Consider the following 20,499-nt stretch of genomic DNA (forward strand, 5'->3'; position numbering starts at 1 on the left):
CCGGGCGGGGCCGCTCCCGGTGTCACTCGGAGCCGCCGCGGAGCGCCCGCTGCCGCCGGGGGGCGGGGGCCGCGGGCTCCGCCGCTCCGCAGCAGCCGGTAGCCATGCGCTGGTTTAGTTGCTCGTAGGTAGGTTTTCTGCCTTGCTTCCCTCGCCCCCAGCCAGAACTGACAATGTGATGCAGTGCGAGCGGGCTCGCGGGTGCCCGAGAGATGCTGAACGCGTGTGACAGCCCCGGCGCAGCCGCGGGAAGCGGAGCCCCGGGAGCCCCCGCCGCCCGGGCCCGTGGGCTCCGCGGGAGGTGCCCGCCCCGAGCCCGGGGGCTCCGGGCTGTGCGCGGCCGCGGCGCGGGGCGTTCCGCAGGTAGGCTGGTGCGGGTGTCGTTTGCAGTCACCTCAGGTGAACCGAGAAGTGATTTCAGGGAATTCGTGGAGTTGTTTGGTCAGCGGTGCAGGAAGAAGCATCTTTTCGATTAGTTTGCTACTGTGGTCTTGGTGCTTTACACGCTTCTACATGTATAATAAAGGGTCTTCTTCCTTTTTTTTTTTTCTTTTTTTCCTTTTTGTTTCCCACAGCAATATTAATTGCTTTTCTCTATTTTTGCGAAGTTTTAGCTGAAGAGCCTGATTTCCCTATTCTGTATCCCAGAGCTTTGAGACATTTCACTGGCATCCATTAATGCTACAGCAAGAACATCCTGAGTCCTTGGTCCGTTCTCTGGTGTTTTCTGAAATAGAAATGGCTTACTTGAGAACAGAAAGGAAAGGCTTTGGTTATTTCTGCATGTTCTGTGGAGTGATGGAAAAAGCTGTGTGGTGCAAGTACTCCAGCATGCTGCAAGGAAGGAAACAAACTGAATTTTCTCCTGTGTCCTTCATGTGCTCCTTTCCTTTTTGGAGTTCAGTGTAGCATACCTATACAAGAAGCTGCTCTAGTGCAGGAAGGGAGCTCTTGTGGATAACATACTGATTTAGGCCTCAGGAGTTTGGGGCTCAGTTAGTAACTCTGCTTACCAGCTTTACTTGCACAATAGGCATAAGTGACATGCTCATCTGTATCCAAGTCCACATTTGTAAAACAAGGCTGTGGATTTCCAAACCTTTCTAAAGATCTTCTGTCTCGTTGGATCTTCTGTATCACAAGATGACCGAAGACCTATCAAGCTCTCTTGATACACAGCTATGTATTGCACGTCAATCTCCATGTATATGAATACATACAGTTTGATCAAAAATTTAACACTTGTGAAAAGGATTAAATGTAGTATTACTTTCCTTGATTTTCAGGCAAGAATTATTTCTTGTGTTTGAAGCACAGATCAACTTTCTCTTCTAGTTCATTAGCTACTATCAGCTTTGCCAAGCTTCCAGGGAAATCAGTCTTTGACTGCGCTGTTGTTCTCAAGTGGAAACATGCATGTGTCCCTGTAGAATGCTTGTTTCTGTTACTTTACACTGCACTGGGCATGCTACCAGTTATTAAACACAGCTTTTTTTTTTTTTTTCCTCCCTATTAATCAGTGCTGAAGTAAAACTTCTATCCTCCCCATGCTAACTGTTGACATGGAAAACAAGGAAAATGGCTCTCTGGATGTCAAAAAGTAAGTGTTCCTTTTACATAAACAGCACATGGATTTTGAATGTAGTTTTCCTTTGAACTAATGTGGTTGGCAATAGTGGCCATCTCCATCTTTGCGCATTTCAAATCCTCCCTGTTCTTAATGACTTCTATTGTATTTTAGCTTTGAAACAGAAGAGTCCAGGGCACTGAGCTGATTAAAAGTGATATGTGGTAGGACTGTATAGCAATGAAGAGATGCAGAAGATGATAACTTGAGTTAGGAGTACGTTTTTTCTTTTCCTCTCCACAGACACTAAAGCAAGTGGTAGCACTGTAGCCAATACTGTGCCTCTGTTCACCTGTCTGTTAGTGGCTTTTGCAGAACCAGTGCCTAATGAGAGAAGTGTCCTGTGTGGAAGTTACCTCTGTGTGCCCTTCTCTGCTGACAACTCACCTGTCTGGGGCTGAGTAGTAGCAGGATATCACTTAGGTGTCCATTCCCTTCTGAAACAGGTACTTTAAGCTGTTCATTGGGGAAGCCTGAGGTTGCTGGGGTTTTATTTCAGACCTAGAGTGGGAATAAGGCAGAGACGTGGTGTGTACTGCTCTACAGCTTTCTTTTGTGTGGTAGACTACAGGCTAAGGCATAGAAGCTTTTTGTAAGCATTTATTTAATGTCAGAAATTCTTTAATTAGGACTAGAAATTCTGAATGACATTATGGTCTGAGAAGTGAAATTCTGTGTGGAAAAATCTGGCCTTGCTGCCTTAGTATTACAGAAGCCATGGTGAGAGAGATGTACACATATGTATATGTATTAAAGGAAAAAAAGACCATAAGGAAAGATAGTAGAGTAAGCTCTGAGTCTGTTCTGTCAAGCTGCAACACTTTGTGCAGCTGCACCTCATTATTCTCTTTCAGATCTCTCTTACATAAGCTGTCCAAGAAAACGTGACAATGTAGGCTACCAGGCACTAGAGTAAGGTAAATAATAATGGTCACTTCAGGTTGCTGATAAAACACCTGATTTGAATAGCATAAAAAGATCTGATGGCAGCCATTAAAATCAGCATCATCCTCCTCCTCTTCCTTGAGACGCTGGCTACACCACACCAACATAAAGAGCATTCTCCTATTCAGTCACTGTGAATAATTCCTGTGTGTCCCTTAGAAACCACCTTCCCTTTGACAGGCTGGTTTCTACAATGAGCACTCTGGGGTGGGAGGAGAAAGGGGACAGTCAAAGCAGGGACAGTTTATGTTTAATCATTTTCCCCTAGGCTTGGGTGATAAAGACTCAACCACTGATTGCTAAGGTGGCCTTTTAGAGTGGATGGAAATTGTATTTAAACTGTGGGGCTATGGTTTCTAGATTAATGTACATTGTATGTGTGTGGGCATATCTACAAAGGAAGTATTTGACACTTTATTGAAGTGCCTATAAATAGGCTGTATAAAATCTGTTTGTTCTCAGCTATATCCTTTCAGACCTTGCTGCTTCTGCCACACGATGGCAATAAAGGCACAGGGACAGCAGTGAAAAACAGACGAGCCTATTTTTTATTCATGGTTAGTGCATCTAGTGTATAGTTTCAAAGCCTAAAATGCCAGTCCTCGTAAGATTTTAAAGCATCCAGGATGTGAGGCATAAGCCAGTGTATGTCTAAGCCATGGATGTTATGTATTTCCTTGTCTTGACTAAAGAATAGAGCCATGTCAGCAGCAGTGTGAGGAGGAGACTAACAAAGTCTACAAGCAGAATGGGCATCTGTGTGGGTAGATGGGTTAAAATCCAGCCAGCCTCCAGCAGTCTGCCACATGCCTTCCAGTCTTCTGCAACTGTAGCTGTGGAAATTGGCTCCACTTGAGGTCCTGCATGATGCTATTCCTTGAGGCAGGAACTTGCAATTAATTCCTGTGATTAATTAATGACTGAGGTAGAACCCCTGAAGTCATTGCAGTTGAGCCCTGGAAGGGGCTGGACCTGGACCAAGCTGTAGTTCCCTAGTGATAAAAGAGGAGCTACAAGAAAATCTAAAGCACCTGGGCTGAGATAAAAAAATTGCGGAAGAAGGGTTTGGGGCCATATTTAATTTGAAATTAAAGTGTTTGGAGAAGTAAGCAAATTACAGTTAGTAGACTGAACCTTTTATTTGCTGTTTAAAAAGGGTTAAATTGAGTTTCTTTGTTTTTTTAACTGAGAGGTTGGCATTTTGTTTATTTATTTTTAGTAAAAAATGAGTAATTGAAAGTGACAGTCTGTGTCTTAAGGAAAATGCAAAGATTTAAATATAATTCCTAAAATGCTGCTTTTATAAATGTGTGCAGATTTTGTGTGGCAGTTTTCACATTTTGCTACTTAAGCCTCAGAATGTGCACAATACCAAAAAAATCTTATTTGAAAGGCATTTTTTGATTAAAAAAAAAAAACCAACAAAAAAAAACCACAGGGAAAAAGTGCAGCTCTGATAAGGCCAGATAGTCTCATTTTCAATTTTGCTGAGTGTTGCTTTCTGTGTAATCACAATCAGTGAAGCAATTCATGAAGTAAGTCATCATGTGATAAGCAAAAGTAAGAAACTGTTTCTCATTGCTCAGAGATCTGTGATAAATGAAAAAAACTGCTTTTAGAAGGCCTGATGTAACACAGGCTGCAGATGATCCCTGTAGCCAGATTTTGTTGCCATATTGACAGACACGTTTTCAAGAATTTGGGGACATGCAAAAATCATTGTTTTCATGAGTCCTCCCTCCTAGGACTCAGATAGTTGTAGAAATAAGAATGTTGTAGAAATGGCGATGGGAGGCACTCTATGCATAGATTGCATTTGGCTGCTTTGAAAAATGGTCTGCCCTTGATTCACCCACTTATTTTGCTGAAAATCATACAAGTCTAGGCAAGGCAGAGATGCTGACCAGTTGGAAAAGAAGAAATTGAAGGACAGAACAAAAATATTGTCAGGAGAGTATAATCTGCGTTTCTTTTCCAGCTGGTGCTGTTGAAATCAAAGTCCTGCCTCTAAGCTTCAGACCAGAAAATGGACATGATTCTGACACCTGCCCTAATCTATGCATTTTCAATATTGCTTCATTAGCATTACGGTTAAGCAAGTATAACGATGGAAAATATTTAGCATGAACTTCAGGACTTCTGTTTGGGGAAACATGTTAAAGAACCTCTCTCTGATATCTTGCTCATCAACCTCATAAATTGCAGTAGAAAAGGCAGTCAAGCTCACTCTGTCTTTTTTTACCGAAAATTTTCAGATACACCAAGGTTGTCTTTGTGATAGGTTGATTATAGTTTGAGGAAAAGAAATGCAGGATAAGGATAGTAATATGAATGTTTTGTTGTTTTTGCTACTGTTGAAAACAATTGCCTGAGGTTAATCACAGAAGGAATTAATTCTGATTGTGTTTAACAGATGTTTTCTCAGATGCACAGCTATTTAAAAAGTCCACAGATTTGTCAAAAGATGAGTCTGACAACAGTTTTGGGAAATTTTCTATATTGATAATTAGTGCAATCATTTGGTGCCTCTTTTTTTGTTTTGGTTGGGAAGTTCTGTTTGTTTGTAATTGATTTGTTATTGTTTTGCAAGGTAAAGATGCCTACCAGTAATTTCTACCCATGCTACAAGGACAGTCTCATCTGTGTAAAGAATAATCCACTTATAATTCTTTAAGTACTTGGTAGCTGAAAGCAAACTGCAGGCTTGAAAGGCAGGAGTTTGTACCCCAGTTATGGCAGTTCTCATTCTCCAACAGCGAAGACAGCACACTTGTATAAAGATCCTAACTGATTACCTTTGGCTGATGTGAAGATTCATATACTTTCTTCTTTTCTGAAAGGAGAGGGGTTTCAGTTTTCTCCAGCATCAGGTCTTTGGAATGTAAAAGAACAGGAGACACTCTTCTGTATTGGCGTGGGGGAGATGTATCAAAGAACACTTTTCCTGCAGAAACAAGGAAGGAGGGGGGCATACATGAGACATGCACAAAGCAGCAGCAGATGTTCTGCACACCTGTAGTGATTACTTGTCTGCATTTGCACTTTGCAGTTCACTAGAGAATGGGAGACCTGTGGATCCTGCTGACTGGGCTGTTACTGATGTTGTGAATTATTTCAGAACAGCTGGATTTGAAGAACAAGCCAATGCTTTTCAGGAACAGGTAAATCTGTTAGCAAACACCTTTTGACTGCCACCAGATTCTCACATTGCAAATTTTTGCTGTGAACCAGGTTATATACTGTAAAATGGGAGAGAAAATCCCACATTAATGGTGGGATTTGAGTCTGTTATTGGGTGACAATGCATGGGACTGTGATCTCTGAGTAATGTAATAATCTCTCTTGTTCTGCAAGCTGTGGATAATGAGTTGGAGTTTGTTTAAGATAGGATTCAAAAAGGTGAGAAATCTAAATAAATTTTCTGACTTGAGCTCAATCTCCCTATACGACCCACTCAGTTTCACTGTCTTGTTATTAAAATGTGAATGGTGTTTAAAATATGAATTCCCTTCTTTCTTAGTGTATTGTGTAATTACACTCATAAGTATTTATAAAACCTGGGGCTTCTGAGCAACAGTGTGAGTGTGAATGCATAGGGTGAAAAAGGGGCTGCAGTGTTGCATTGAACTTGGCACTACAAGTGAATATGGAAAGCACAAGTTGGCACTAAGTTGGTAGAGGAGCAGTGTGTTTGTAGGACTTAGTCTGAGAAAAGGTTGGGTCTTCATTTCTGGGCCTTGTAACTGCTGATACTAATGGAAGGCTTCTTTTGGTAGATTAGATCAGCAAAGAGCTGAACAGTTAGGTGGCCCATTGTAACTCACCTGCCAGCAGGTGTTAGTGGGGCAGAACTGGGAAGTCTGCTTAAGTGGCCTACAGCCCATCTGTTCCATAGAGAAGTAACTTAAATCAGATTGGCAGTTCAGCACCTCCCCAGATAAGTCTGTAGGCTTGTGTGTGACTATCAGGAAATTAGTCACCCACACTTGTAATTAGTTATCAAAATAGATGCTTCGACCTTCCAAGATACTGAGCTGGTGCAAGTTTTTGGCAGCTTTGCAAGGAGACTGTACATTGCACATGAAATAACATTGTGGTTGGTCAGGTTAATATTGCTGACCTTCAGCACCACGGCTGTGAAATGTGTCCTGATTGTAACTGATGCATATAACAAAGTATCTAAATTTAGTTCTTTGTTCTTGTGGGTGAAAAGCCTGGTGTTGGGTGATTCTCTGGCAGGTTGCAGAGAAGGTTCTTTCTGCAGCTGCTGCTAATTTTTCAGAATTTGAAGATGAGTGAACAGGCTAAAAAGGAAAATGTTTGAGAGTGTCCATTCCTTAATACCAGCATCCATGTCACAAAGGCCCTGGAAATGTGGCTTTAAAAAACTACACAGGAAAAGTAATTGTGGTCTTGGGAGTCTTTTCCTTATACTGACAGATACTTCTGACTTCCATCAGATATCTTGACCTCTTTGCCTCACAGCTGGCTTGTCGATAATATTGAAGTAATTACTACTGATTTTGCAGCAGGAAGGTGAGGCTAATTTCTGAGTTTTGGCAAATCAGTTTGCAACAGCAGCCTTATAGGCTTTATTAGTATTTTGCAATGTGGATAAGTGGTTTCAGTAGGGTGGCTGAGGATTCTGCTGGGACAGCCATGTGCAGAAACGTGGCTGTGATGCCGCTGCCAACTTCACCTTATGCTAAAACCTTGGAGAGAGAGACTGACAGCTGCCACCAGGATGTGGCCAGGAGCTGAGGGGATGGATAATCACAGCAGAAGTCATTGCCACTTCCTTCCTCCTCCTTTCCATTAGCAGCATGAGGAGCAGCGAGTGCCTGGTTCTGTGTGCCAGGCTTGCCAGCCTATTCCCTGTCTGCATCAAGAACAGCCCCATAAACAATCCTGTCCCTAAATTCTTATCAGTGGTTCTGTTCAGTTTCTTCTACACTATTTGCTACCACTAACTTTAACTGTATTCTTACAGTATTTTTTGTCAGGTTCTCCCAGGTATGGCAGTGCAGACAGGTTCATTTTGAACCCTTAGCCATCCTCTGTCTGTAGAGCACCAGGCATGCAGCTGCAATTCTGGCCATCTCTCTTTTCCTCTGTCATTTGCAGTTGCCCGGGCCCCAGAAACCTAGTTTCATTTGATCTACTGCCCTGAATATGTACTGGAAGAGGAATGAGATTGTAAGAAGTAAAGGAAAGTATTCAGTTTCACCTACAACACTGGGAAATTGTTTTCCACTGAACTGCTTCAGTAGGGGTAGCACAATGGTTTCCTTACAAAATATCCTTAGCCCAGAATGTAATCATGACATCTACTATTACACTGAGCTTTTACACAGCAATAGCTGGGTCCACACTTTCCTTTGATGAATCCAAATACATCTGGACTCACCTAAAACAAGTGGCTCAAAGTATCTTTAAGACCTGAATTTTTTGTACAATATTTTAAGGATAATTAGAAGACATTTTAAGGGCTGCAGAATGTTTTATTAAAACTCTATTGTAAGCGCTCTTAAGAAGTAATGCTTGTATGATGATTATCTGTTATTCCTTCTTGGAGTTTCACTGATGTCAGTAAATCAAAAGAGCTCACTGATGAAAAGATTCAGAGGAAGGATGTTGCCCAATAACAAAAATCCATAACATCACTAAGCAAATCAGACAAGCCAAGAAGTTGAGGACACAGGATACCTGAAGAGGGAGGAGTAGCAGTTGCAGGACGAGGGTGTGGACACTTTCAGAGAAATACAGCCTGCCAATTTGTGGCTGAACTTTCTGTAGGAGCCCTGGAAGCACAGGAGACTGTGGCTCACTCCAAGACCGAAGCTGTTTACAAGGTCTCAAGATGTGCTTGTGCTCTGACCTTTGCTACGGCCCATGTGGCTTCTTGACCATTGTGTTGTGATAGCCAGATATGCCCAGGTGACCCAGTGCAGGTGTGCTGGCCTCACTGCAGTGCCTTACCAGAAGGGAAACTAGAGTTTGACATCAGCTGGTGTCCACTGCTGCCTTCTGGCAGAGCCACAGTAGGGAGGAGCACGTGAGTGTGCTGGCTAACTGTAAAACTTTGCACTTCTCAGTCACTTAGAGCAGAAGGGGTGGTGGGAGGACTTGAAGCTTAACCAGTCCCCTGGTTATTTGCTGAAGACAGTGTGATATTGGTGTTGAGGTCATCCTGGCACAGTGGGGAATTACTGTTAGCTTGAGTTGTGCAGAGAAGTCTCTCTGCAGTTAACATTAAAAGACATATTGAGAGCGAGCATTAAAATTCCACCCTGAAAAAAATCCAGAAAATAGAGAAGTAGCAGAGAAGAGATCAGAGAAGTCACCAGAGTATACAAAATCTTACCTGGTGCAAAAAAAGGGTATGGCAATTCTGCAGAATCAGGTAAATGTGGAAAACTTAAAGGAAGTGAAAGAGGTAAAGCTTACAATTCACACAAAGATATAAAACGCTTGAACTCTGAATATGTAATCACTCATTCCTACACAGATGTGTTTAAAGAATCAGTTTTCTATTCAGTGGAAGTCTGAGTAGTTACCAGCATTTCTAGAAAACACAGGGAACCCTGTGGAAGAAGAAGGGAAAGGAATAGATGCTTTTTTCCTATTCTTGGAGTTTCTCCTGTTCCAGGTACTGGATTTACTCCATTTGGATCCTACCAAGCTGGAGGCTGTTCTTCCTCCATAGCATCGTTGAACAGCAGCAGAAAAGGCAACTTCAGATCGGTCATAGCAATGAGCAAAACACTCACTGGTGTCAAAATTCCCACAGAAAGAATTGTGACGAATGGAAAAGAGAGGATAGAAACTGGTTTTAACCATTTACATTCTCAACAGTAATTGGAAAGAGGCACCTGCTATAATTGGGTAAAAAGTTATTGGAAACTTTTTTTTCTTTTAGAATTACTGTTACTTTGTGCTCCCCTAAGGGATTACTAGTTGTATACATCTTGGGAATATTTTTTAAAAATGCCACTTTCAGCTGATCTTTGACTATGTTGTGGTTTTCCCATGTATTTTGTATTTATAAACTTGGTAAAATTTTAAGAGATCAGTCTTGACAAATAACTGCTGAGCTCTAATAGAAGTCTTCTTTTCATGTTGCATTGTAATCAAGGATGGGATCTCTGATATTTCCAAGATAACAGAAGGGAGTGGAGAGATGTGGATTCTTTCTCTTCCATTTTGACTTTAAAATTATTTAGAGGAAGTTTTCAAGCATATGTCAAGATTTTGAGATGGAAAAATAATCCAAAGTCTACAGGATTTCTAACCTAAACAGATCACAAAGTCAAGGTCTGAGAGGAAAAAAAAATCCCACCATATCTGTGATTTACAAGAGGTATTTTAAGCAGGAAAGTGTAGGGGTTGTTGAGATCTAAGCTGGCAAGTTGCTGCTTTTCTCGTTTTCCCTTGAAAGTAGAGGAAGAGAAGTTCTCTCAGTGTGTCAAGCTCTAGATAAGCCCTTCCAAAATTTCTGATTGCAAGAGTCTTTTCCTTTTTTTCCCCACACAGGATGCATGAGAAGGTTAGCCTTTTAAAGAAGGCACCTGAAGTTATTAGCAGATATTCACTAGTTTAAACTTGCATAATGCTGTCAATAGTAATTCTTCTGAAATGCTCTTCATAAGCTGCATTCTTAGGAGTATCCTTCCCTAAATGGCTGATAATTAGGCATTCTTCACTTGTACCTATTAATTAGAAAAAGGTTTAAAAGGAGGGCATTTTGAAATTATGCTGATTTGGATTTTGTGCTTGACTAAATAGTATTTATGCCTTAGTCAGCACAGGTGAGCATTTGAAAAGCAGACAGCAAGCAGAATTTAACAGCTGTGAACATGGTTTCAGGAAAATCAAGGCTACTATTTTCCTCACTAATCCTCTATAGTAGTATTCCATTTGTTGCATGACTGTTCTCCTCTATTAGATTTGTATATTTGTCTTTATCAACTCTTTAATTCTTCTTATAGGAAATTGATGGCAAATCATTACTGTTGATGACAAGAAATGATGTACTGACTGGACTTTCATTAAAACTGGGGCCTGCGCTGAAAATCTATGAATATCACGTAAAACCTCTACAGACACAACATCTAAAGAACAACTCTTTATAGCTAATTGTCTTATTGGGGTCATGCTGTGCCTCAAAGGAAAAATAAGCAATTTGGTTTCATGTGATGGAACTTTGTAAAGAGAGAATATATCTGTTAAGAGTTTAAACCAAATTAGAATATATATCCTATTGGATAGAGCTGCCAATATACTATATGCTGAGTCTGAACTGGGAGAGGTGGTGTGTATTTTTTACATAGTACATAATGATTTTCTCTTTTAGGAAGTGTCAATGAGCATGTTGAGATAGCTACATCACTGTATCCAGAACAAAAGGGAGGTATGTCATTCTCATTTTTGAGCCAGACATGTTCTTGATTTTATTAATTAAGATACCAAAAAATTGAACAAAAACAACCCCAAAGTTTACGTGCATCTTTAGAGAGAGGAACCAATTAAAGTAGGTTTTGGTCTACACTAAAGACCTACTAAAATTATTACTACTTATAATTTCAGGATGGGACTGACACTTGCCAAGTCACCCTTTTTTGCAGAGGGTCCTATTTTGACCTTATTAAGGTTTACTCGTGGTATGCTGCAATGTTTAAAGCTGTACATAGAACTAACATAACTCCTTCCATAGCAGAAGGTGTTGCTGACAGGTGAAACTGAGTTGTGTATTTTTTGCTGTCCTTTAAATTTTCAGCTTTTCACCTGTTTTTAATAGTAGTCCTATGTAAAATATAGTTGGTTTTTAAGGGTTTGTGTTGCTTTGCAAACAAAAAAGCTTAATTTTATTCCTTTTTTAATTTATGATTGTTTTCTAACATTATGCAGAAATTTGTAAAAAGTAAAATTCTGCACATTTTTAATATTGTCTGTCTTTGGTGTTGTAATGATTGATTTTTTTTTTAATGCTTTACTTAACACTTTGAATACTTGTTTTAAGAAAGAAGCTGTCTTGTCACCATACATCTCTGTTAAAAGAGAGTCATGTTCAATCTGTTTGTACTGGTTCCCTATTTGATAGGTTGCTTGCTATATCCCAATAAAACATTGCTTATGTTTGGATTCAGTTTACTTTACAGATCTTTTACTTTCTCTGTTGTGGTATACTGGAGCTCCTTTCCTCCATTTTCCTATTAAAAAAGTATCAAAATCTAATTAATATTCTATGTTCTTGTGATTACTTTTAACTTTACCTACCATAATATTTAAAGATTTAATTATTTTTGTTCTTTCTTCTCTGGTGTTACATACTGCTGAAGGAGAAGCCCTGGCCACAGTTCACCAGTAACATCTGTGTTTCTCTTACCCGTGTCTGGAGCTGTCAGTGCTGCGGAGCTGCTGTGCTGGCCCTGGTACACAGGGTGGGTCCATTTACCCCAGAATGTCTGGGAGGCAGCCCAAGGATGGTGCTGAACCCTGTCTGGGCTCACCATCATCTCTGGCCCAGAGAGCTTTGCCATGACCCCTGAAATGGGGATCGTGGGGTTGCATCAGTGATGCTGAGCAGAGGAACAAGGAAGGAGGAAATAATGAGAGTGTGGTGAAAGTGGGGACAGGATTCAGGGGGAGGAAGGAGAAACTCCTGCAATCTCCTGCCTTGGTAGTGGCCCTGTCTTCACTTTGACTTGGTCAAGTGTGAGGTGGCTGTTCATGCTTGTGGTTAAAGGGAGAAAGGGGAGAGGAGGTACAAAGCCATGCTAATAGCTGTACCATAGAAAAAGCTCATGGTATATGCTATATTACATAAATATATACAGCAGCATGCTTTCTTGGATTCTTCCTAACTTTACATGGTACAGTGTATTTATTTGGAATTTGAGACAATAGGACAGAGATTTATTCATAATTTCTTAGTCTGTCCCTTGCACTGAGCTTACTTCAGGTATTGGTCTGTTTGCAGCAGGTTTGTAAGTCATGGTCTGAATTCTGTTTATGATTTTATTTATAGTTTGGTCGTTTCCAGAGATACCTGCTGGGAGTAGGGCTCTGCTGGAAGACTAGATTCAACTAGAGATCATCAACCCTGCCTTGGGGAATTTTGAGTTATAGTCTGTATCTGGCTTATTTTGGACTGCAATTTAAAAATAAATACTTCTAAATATTTTAATATAGAATTAGGTATGTCTATGAAAAGGATCATGGAAAGCAGTCTGGGCATGCTAACCAGCACAATATGTGTAGAATTATTTTGGATGAGAATACATAGTGCTGTGTTACTGAAGGATTAATTGAATATTCTTTTTTTCTCCATTTGCATGTTTGGTGTGGGATTTACATTTTGTGGTCAAATGGAAGACAGAATTGGAAGTAAAATGTACTTATTCCAAGAGGGAGTAAAATCTCCACTGTGCGGACATGAGAGTGCATTTGATGACTACTAAACAAAGTTCTGGCTTTTAATATGTTTAATGAGCAAATGAATTGCATTCAGAAACATCTAGATTTTATTTCCCCTTTGCTCAGCACCACTGAGTCATACAAGTAAAGGCATAACAGAAATCTCGTTGCAAGTGCAAAAGAGAATTTGGAAGATATTGGTCAAAACTGTGACAATTTTTTTACTGTCTCTGATTTTTATTGTAGTTTCATACTGTTCTTTGAGCTTTCTAATGCTGCTCTTCTCTTTGTGCAGTTGATTGTTCTGGTTTTGTCTCTTATATTCTCTTTGCTGTTTCTGGGAGAACAAAAAAGTCTTTCTAAGAGACTGAAGGGTTTAAAAGAGGAAGTCAAAGCTGGATTATTTTTAGCTACCATTCCCCTTGCAGAAAACACAGCTGCTGTTGAGATGAGGAAGCAACTGATAGGCATTACTGGATACCATGTCAGTACTGCAGCTCTGAGTTGCAGAGCTATGCAGGAATCCAATTTAAATCATGCCCTTATATGTGCCTGCAGCTGGGAGAGTCCCTCTTCCTTAAAAGCCCTGCCTGTGCCCTGGGTGATGGTTAAGCTGCCAGCATCTGACTGCTCAGCTGATCCAGGGGATGAGTGTGATGAAGGTCTTGGCTCTCACACTGAATCACAATTTAGAGAGTGCCCTTCTCCTGGAGGCAGCTTTAAGGAATAAAGCAGCACTGAGCTCCCCTGCCCTGCTGTTGGTCAGCACAAGAACAGTCATGCTGCAGCCAAGATCTTCCCTGTCCTTCCTCTCTCCTAATATCAGAAGTGCATATCTCTCAGAATCTTTTATATGCTTTTAAAATGATTTCAAAGCATTACAATATGTCTTTTATGGTGTGATGGGTGTGAAATATATAGGAATTGTTCATCAGCACTGGTCACTCTCCTCTCAAGCTGTGAATACACAACATAGCATGTTCTATTTGCATCCAAACAGAGCCAAGTACCACACATAAAGCATCTGTAAGGCACCTGTCAGCAAAGTATGGGATCTGTGGCAATACCTGTTCACCAGGATCACTTTCTCAACCCAGAAAAAATTGTTCTGACTACTTGCTGCTGTCTCCCATCCCTACATGTAATTGGTCCCAGTTTGTTCTAATATGCTGCACTTGATCAGGTTGTAGTATATTCTTTGCCCATATAATTAAAGACAAGATTCAGCAGCTGTAACAAAGGGAGTAAGCCCCCATGCATCACTCCTGGTTAGAAATGACCCTGGCAAAATGTCTCATTAGGCTGTCAATGTCAGGCATTAATTGCTAAATGAACTCTTCCTTCTTTTCCCTGCTTTTTCCAGCATGTTCAAATTCTACCAAATCCTTTCACTCTTCCTCTTTTTAAAAAACAGCATTTAATTGATCTTTTGTCTTCAACAATCCTCTTTCCAGTGTCACACTTAAGTTACAGTGACAGTTGTTTTAAAATCAGAGTGTCTTATTTTCTGTGAGTCTGACAGAAGCTGCAAATTTATTTCTCATTTGTTTAATGGCAGTATTGTACAACATTTAAAGGCTGAGTCTGAGTAGGACCAGAAAACTATTACCTTACTTTGTCTTCATTCTGGTTTTTTACTTCCAAGTCAGAACAGCAGTTCCTTCTCTTCTGGGAATGGCTTTTGGCCCAAAAGTTGTGTGAGAAATGAAATGACTGTAAATGTGCATGTTGGAGGGTGTAACAATCACTGGCTCATAAGCAGCAGGGTGAGTGGAGCACTGCAGAGGAGGGTCTGCTTTACTCTATCCTTCACCTTGGGCAGTTTACACAGGTAATGGATTGGCTTCTTCACCAAATGAGAGGACTTGGTGCTTGGAGATGTGATCCAAGAGATCTCAGCCATGTCCCATTCCATCAGCTCTGTGTTGCTCAGTTTGGACAGCAGTTTCCCCAGAGGAAATGCTGAGGACAGTGGCTGTCATTAGCCCACTGGCAGGGGCAGTCTCCATTGGAAGAATGGGCAGACTGATTTAATAAGTAACTTTCATTCCTATTGGGAAAGTCTGGGGGTTTTTTAATAATAATGTAACAAGGTCATTAAATTACTTTTTGCTTAGCCCCTATAATTAGGGAGTTGATTTAGTGATGTTCATTTGGGTCTTCAATGTGTGTTCAATTCCCAGAATAACATTGGTCTGTAGTTGCTATAAATTTAGGAAATGCAGCCTCAGGCACCTGGAGAGGCCAAGGAGAGCACTTTGAAGACTGTAAGTGGTTCTTGGTCTTCATGTGAGAGTTTTATTGCTGCTGAGGCTACTGGTGACTACTGGAGACCACTGTTGTATTTATATGCTGCATCATGAGCATCCTTGCTGAAGGAGCAGTCAGCAGTTACAACTGCTCTATTATCAGCTGATCTGCTGATAAGGCAGCAGCAAATGTCTTGGCATTGGCAGGCTTACATTCATTTCAGGATGTTCTCTTCCTTTTTTTGGATGATTGCAATAATCCAGCTGCCCCTCTATAGAGTACACTCTTTGGTACTTCCTATATTGAGGATGCCTCTGATTTTAGCAGCTAAATTTTATCAGAAAAGGGAGGGAAAGCTCATTATTTGCACTGATATTTTGGATTCAAGAGTAACATTGCTTTGTCTTAGTAGATTGTGGAAGGAGGAAGGAAGTCAAAGTAAGGAAATTGTGGCTGAGTTTGTTCACAAGCTGGTGGCCAAACTGTGGGGAGAGAAATGTGGAATGGGTGTGTGCCTGAGTGTAGCAACCCTGTTTCACAAGAGCACTCTTCAAATTCCCTCCTTCCTTCTGCATAAATAACACACACCAGTTTGCCTGGGCTTTCCTACCTGCAAGTATGTGTGTCTAGAGGATTTGAAAACATTGCAGGAATGTAAGGTCATTAAAACTTGAACTCTTATCTTTTTCAGTCAGATGTAATGTAGAAATTAATCCCTAATTCCACACTTGAAAAGTGGCAGAAGTCCTCCACAGTACTCAGGCACTCTGGTTTCTGTTGTATTTCTCTCTGAATCAAAGGTTTCTCTACCCCCTTGTTTATCTAATGTTGAGTCCCTCCAGTATTGCTTGGGTTTATTTTTGTTTTAGCAGCAACTAACCCCAGATCATGATTTTTCTGATGTGATTGCCACAGATTAGTCATACATACATCAGCTGCTCTAGAAGTGTCACTTATACATGTGTTTTATACACATATGTGTGTGTGTGTCTTTCTCGGGCTGCTATGAATGGTGAAGCTCTCAGAAAACATTTTATATTGTAGCTGATATTTTTGATCCAGTAACTGGAAACATTTCATATGTTTCCTTTCTAGATACAGCTGTGCACTTTCCAGGAGGGATATGGTTGGCTGCTGTATATATAAATATAGCAGAATTCTAAATTCAGAAGTATTTATTTTGAGATTTTTAGCCAGAAACAGTTTTTTGGTCACTTTAAGTAGCTCAGCTTAATTTAGAGTCAGGATTATGTACTCTTGATAAAAGCAAGGTTAAATTAAGAAAGGAAAAAGACGACTTCAAGGAAGGAAAAAAAAAAAAGGTATATGTAATAGTTAATAAAAACTGGTAGGTTTAAATGTATACTGGAAAGCAGATAATATATATAGAATAGTACAGTCAGGGAAAACAGATGACTTGTCCTGACCCTGACAGTGACATCTGCTCTCTGTTTTAGGTGCTGGCTGATGAGTTGAGCTGGTACATGTTATCTGTGTGACATTGGTTGTGCGTGGAGCATGATGAGCAGCTGAGGCGGGCTGTGTTGGACTCTCCTGGGCAGTTATCAGAATTGAACAGAAACAGGATGGGAAAGAATCAAAGAACAAAAGATAATATGTCTGTGCACTCGAAATACCCTGTTTCTTGGTAGGAGACTTCATCCCCTATGAACTACTGGGATGTGGCCCAGGACCAGCAAGGTTAATGTTATCAGCAAGTAGTATTTTAAACAGCAGTTTTACAACCTGCTAGCTGCTGCTCATTTTCATCAAGTGGGGTGGCGTCAGCAAAGCGTCACAGCTGCTTCTGAGCAAAACACAGTAAGCAGCTTGAATAGCTCCTTAGGACAGGAACTGAGAAAAACATCTGTCTGAATGAAATTAATGCAAGTCCATGGTGGAGACTGAATCTAATGAAGCCAATGGGAATTTGGTCAGATTTCAGGCCCAAGTGAGTCTGGCTAACTCACATTTTCAAGAATTATTTATGCCACTGTTACCCTAATCTTGTTGCCATATGGGAAACTGGGGCTGCTTCCGATTGCCTAAGTGCTTTCTTTAGAAGCAATCTGCCCACGTAAGTGACTCAGGTTTGCAGTGCTGGATGGAGCTGCACTGAGATGCTCCAAAGACAGTGAATGTCTGCCTGTCTGTGGAGGCTTATACAGACCACACTGAATGAGTGTACATGTGTGCTTGTTGCCACAGGAAAGGCTCAGTAAACAACTGCTCACTGCTTTGTGTCCTCATTCTGCCATGGAGGTTAGTCCATTACTATCTTGCAAGGCCACAAAAGCACAAAAAGGAATGAAAGAAACCTTGTGCCTAATGCAATAAATTTCTTATAAGGTAGAAAGGAAGTTGGTTGTGCAGATCTGCCTTGTTTCAGAGAGAGGCAAATGCTGAAATGTTCAGTAAGATTCTTTTTCATCTATTGGTAGTGAAGTGTCATTTGGAAGAAGATTGGTCACTTTTTGAGGTGATATTGGATGAATTAAAATAGTTCTTTTACTTAAAATGTTCACCTTTATATATAGGTAGTAAATAGTCAAAAGCTACTTTGTTTTTTGATGTTGCTCTTTATTTGCCTTTAAAAGATACATTAATAAATTAAAAGCACCTAGAAGTGACAGAAGTAGCAAGACATAAACCCGCAAGTACAATACAACACAATCTAAGAAGGTAAGCAAGAACGTCCCCAGGAAAAGCTAGAAGTTTTGTAAATAAAGCTTTCAGAATTGGCTGGTGGCCAGAGAACATCACAGCTGGGACAGCCTCACTCCGTGGTGTCATTTTTCCTGCTGTTCAGGGGATAGCTCAGGCTGCTGGACTGTTCTTCTCTTGCATCTGTTACACCCTGCTCATCAAGGCAAGTTTCTATCTTGCAAAGCACCTCAAAATATCACACAGAGCAGGACATCTCCCCCATTTTTGGTGCCTATGAATTTAATGATTGTACCCAGAGCAGTGCTGCATGTCTGCCAAACTCAGGAGGCACAAAGGCAACTTAACTACAGTTTTTACTTTGGGTACTTCCCACTCGATTTGTACTCTGTCACATGGAGTCTGTGAAAATGACACTCGGAGAAAATGAAAGAAAGGGTTAGAAGCTGTTGGAAGCTCAGGATGATTCCTGTTGCAAATGTGGTAGCCACAGTTTGTGAGATGAGAGTCATTGACTGTATTGTTTTATCTCAACGTTCAAAGATATCACCTGGGGTAACTAAAAAGTAGAATATGCATTATCTGTCTAGTTTTCTCCCTACCCCTCCCAAATGTAATAGGGCTACATAGGTTGACTCCTGCCTGCTCAGAAGTCATGATAAGATTATTAGAATAAAGAAAACTATTTAATTAAACCTACAGAGATAGCCTAAACCCTCAAATGACCTCAGTGATTACTGTAAAGGTACTATAGTAACTACAGTCTGATGAGTAGCAGCAGCAGTCATGCAGTCAGATTACATGCAGAGAAAGTAGTCAACAGCTGTAACTATTACTCCACAAAGGAAATATGAGAGATGCTTTTTTTTCCTTCCTCATTTTCTGCCTAAAGAAATCCTGATTCTGACTGATTCCCCATTCAGTCACTGGTTCAGAACCTCAGCTCTGTAGATCAGTGTGGCATCAAGGGATCATGACAGGTTATGTCAATGAAACAGCAGGTCTTATGCCTGTATATTCATTTTACTGAAGAAATATTAATAAAGAGAATATAGAGATTTCCTGATTTTATATGTCAAAAACATGTTACAGGCATCAAATTATTTGTTTCATTAAAAGGTCTAGGAATAGCTAGTTTAAAAATTAATTTACCTAATGTTTCCAGCTGGGATTTTCCAAAGAGCTTAGGACACTTCAGTCTGCAAATCGCTCTGGAAGTCAGGGACAGACTTTGATTTCCAATTTCCTGAGCGTCCTTCATAAATCCCATGTTCAGGAGTTCATAGAGGGAAAAGTAGTCAGCAGTAGAAGAGGCCAATAAGGAGTAAACATTGATAGGAAAGCCATGCTGTTAAGTTTATCAGGAAGGTTGCACAGAGCCAAGATGTTTAGTTTTCCTGGGCAGCTGCCAGTCCAAACTGACATTTCCTCTCATCTCTCAGCATGTGGCCTTGTGCTTCAAAAAATGACTTCCGGCCAAGTGTGCAAGTACAGGAGCCATAAGGAGTTTCCACTGGAACCAAAACCTGAGGGGGATGAGCACAAACACAAAGGTTATGTTTGAGACTGGGATAGACCAGCAGAAAATCTGGCTATTCACCTCCTTAATAAAATCATGCCCAGACCTTTTCTCCCTCTTATGAATATCAGTGGTAGATGCTGACATTATCACAAGTAAAAGTGGATCTATAATGTCCACCTGAAGGAGGGAAAGGATAGGAGAGCACAGTAGCAGAATCACAAGACTTTGGAGGGAGACTAGAGCATAAGCAGACTACAGGCCATCAATGTCAATGGAATAACCCAATATTTCTCTTTCATGTGAGGGTAACATAACAGACTTTCAGCTGGACCTAGCTGGCAGCTACACCAGCTGTGGAGGGAAGAGCAAATACATGTCAACCCCTACCTCTTGCTCTCTGCCTGATCCCAGGCTTGTATCTTATCCACTATAGGACCAATCTGGGATGCCACAGTGCATTCTGCTTGAGTAAAATGCACAGGCTGACATTATAATAGAGAGTCAAATTCAGTGGAGAAAGCAGGAATAATTTTTCAAAGACAGTCTCTGTTACAGATCCTTTTGATATCCAGAGTATTCCACTTGACCTTTAGGTTTTATCAATAACACAAAAAGACAATTATTTATCCTCCTTTTGTAATCAGTTTAAGTCTCTTTTAGAGATAATGTGGAGCTTCTTCTGGGACTGGGAGGAAGTTTGCTCACTTTAACTGTTTTATGTAGAACTGCTGATATGCTTTGAGGCTGAGTATTTCTAATGAGGGTAATCAAGTTGTATTTGAAGCATTTACTTACTTCTTTGTCATTGGTCAAGCCTAGATTCTTCATGTCTACAACATTATAAAAAGTGTTGTTCAAGACGACTTCTATGACCTGTACCTGAAGCCATGAAAATGGATGAGACAATGAATTAGGGCATCTTTTCAGTCAACAGCCTGGCAGGCTTTTCACTCTGTGTAAAAAAGAACAGTGCCATCCCCCCCCCCCCCCACACCCCAGTACAGTTGATCACATGCAATCTAGTGAACATGTGTGGCACACCTTTCACTTTTATTCAAGTGCTGCCAAGAACTGA

At 40.7% G+C, this 20,499-nt stretch overlaps 2 protein-coding genes across 4 annotated transcripts in view; one reads left to right on the forward strand and one right to left on the reverse strand.

The window, feature by feature from the left end:
• SAMD13 (sterile alpha motif domain containing 13) lies at positions 1–19,271 on the forward strand. Of its 3 annotated transcripts, XR_003944659.2 has the most exons (6): positions 1–128; positions 1,521–1,600; positions 5,622–5,733; positions 10,561–10,982; positions 11,911–12,012; positions 16,696–19,271. XR_003944659.2 is itself a non-coding variant. In XM_009088585.4 (4 exons), exons 2-4 carry the CDS (start codon positions 1,548–1,550, stop codon positions 10,702–10,704), a joined length of 309 nt encoding a protein of 102 aa, XP_009086833.1. In that variant the 5' UTR covers positions 1–128; positions 1,521–1,547; the 3' UTR covers positions 10,705–11,806. The 3 variants fall into 3 exon arrangements, 2 of the variants coding, with proteins under 2 accessions (XP_009086833.1, XP_050833643.1); XM_009088585.4 differs by lacking the exons at positions 11,911–12,012; positions 16,696–19,271 and having other exon boundaries at positions 10,561–11,806; XM_050977686.1 differs by lacking the exons at positions 1–128; positions 11,911–12,012; positions 16,696–19,271 and adding an exon at positions 140–363 and having other exon boundaries at positions 10,561–11,806.
• Positions 17,798–20,499, reverse strand: part of LOC103815159 (uricase-like) — a 25,205-nt gene continuing 22,503 nt past the window's right edge. The window contains exons 7-8 of the mRNA XM_050977685.1: positions 20,220–20,303; positions 17,798–19,428 (exon numbers count right to left, since the gene is read on the reverse strand). Coding sequence (XP_050833642.1) covers positions 19,291–19,428; positions 20,220–20,303 — 222 coding nt within the window. The 3' untranslated portion in view covers positions 17,798–19,290. The remainder of the gene's footprint in view (positions 19,429–20,219; positions 20,304–20,499) is intronic.

Source organism: Serinus canaria, chromosome 8 (assembly GCF_022539315.1).
Source record: "Serinus canaria isolate serCan28SL12 chromosome 8, serCan2020, whole genome shotgun sequence".
NCBI classification, from domain to species: Eukaryota; Metazoa; Chordata; class Aves; order Passeriformes; family Fringillidae; genus Serinus; species Serinus canaria.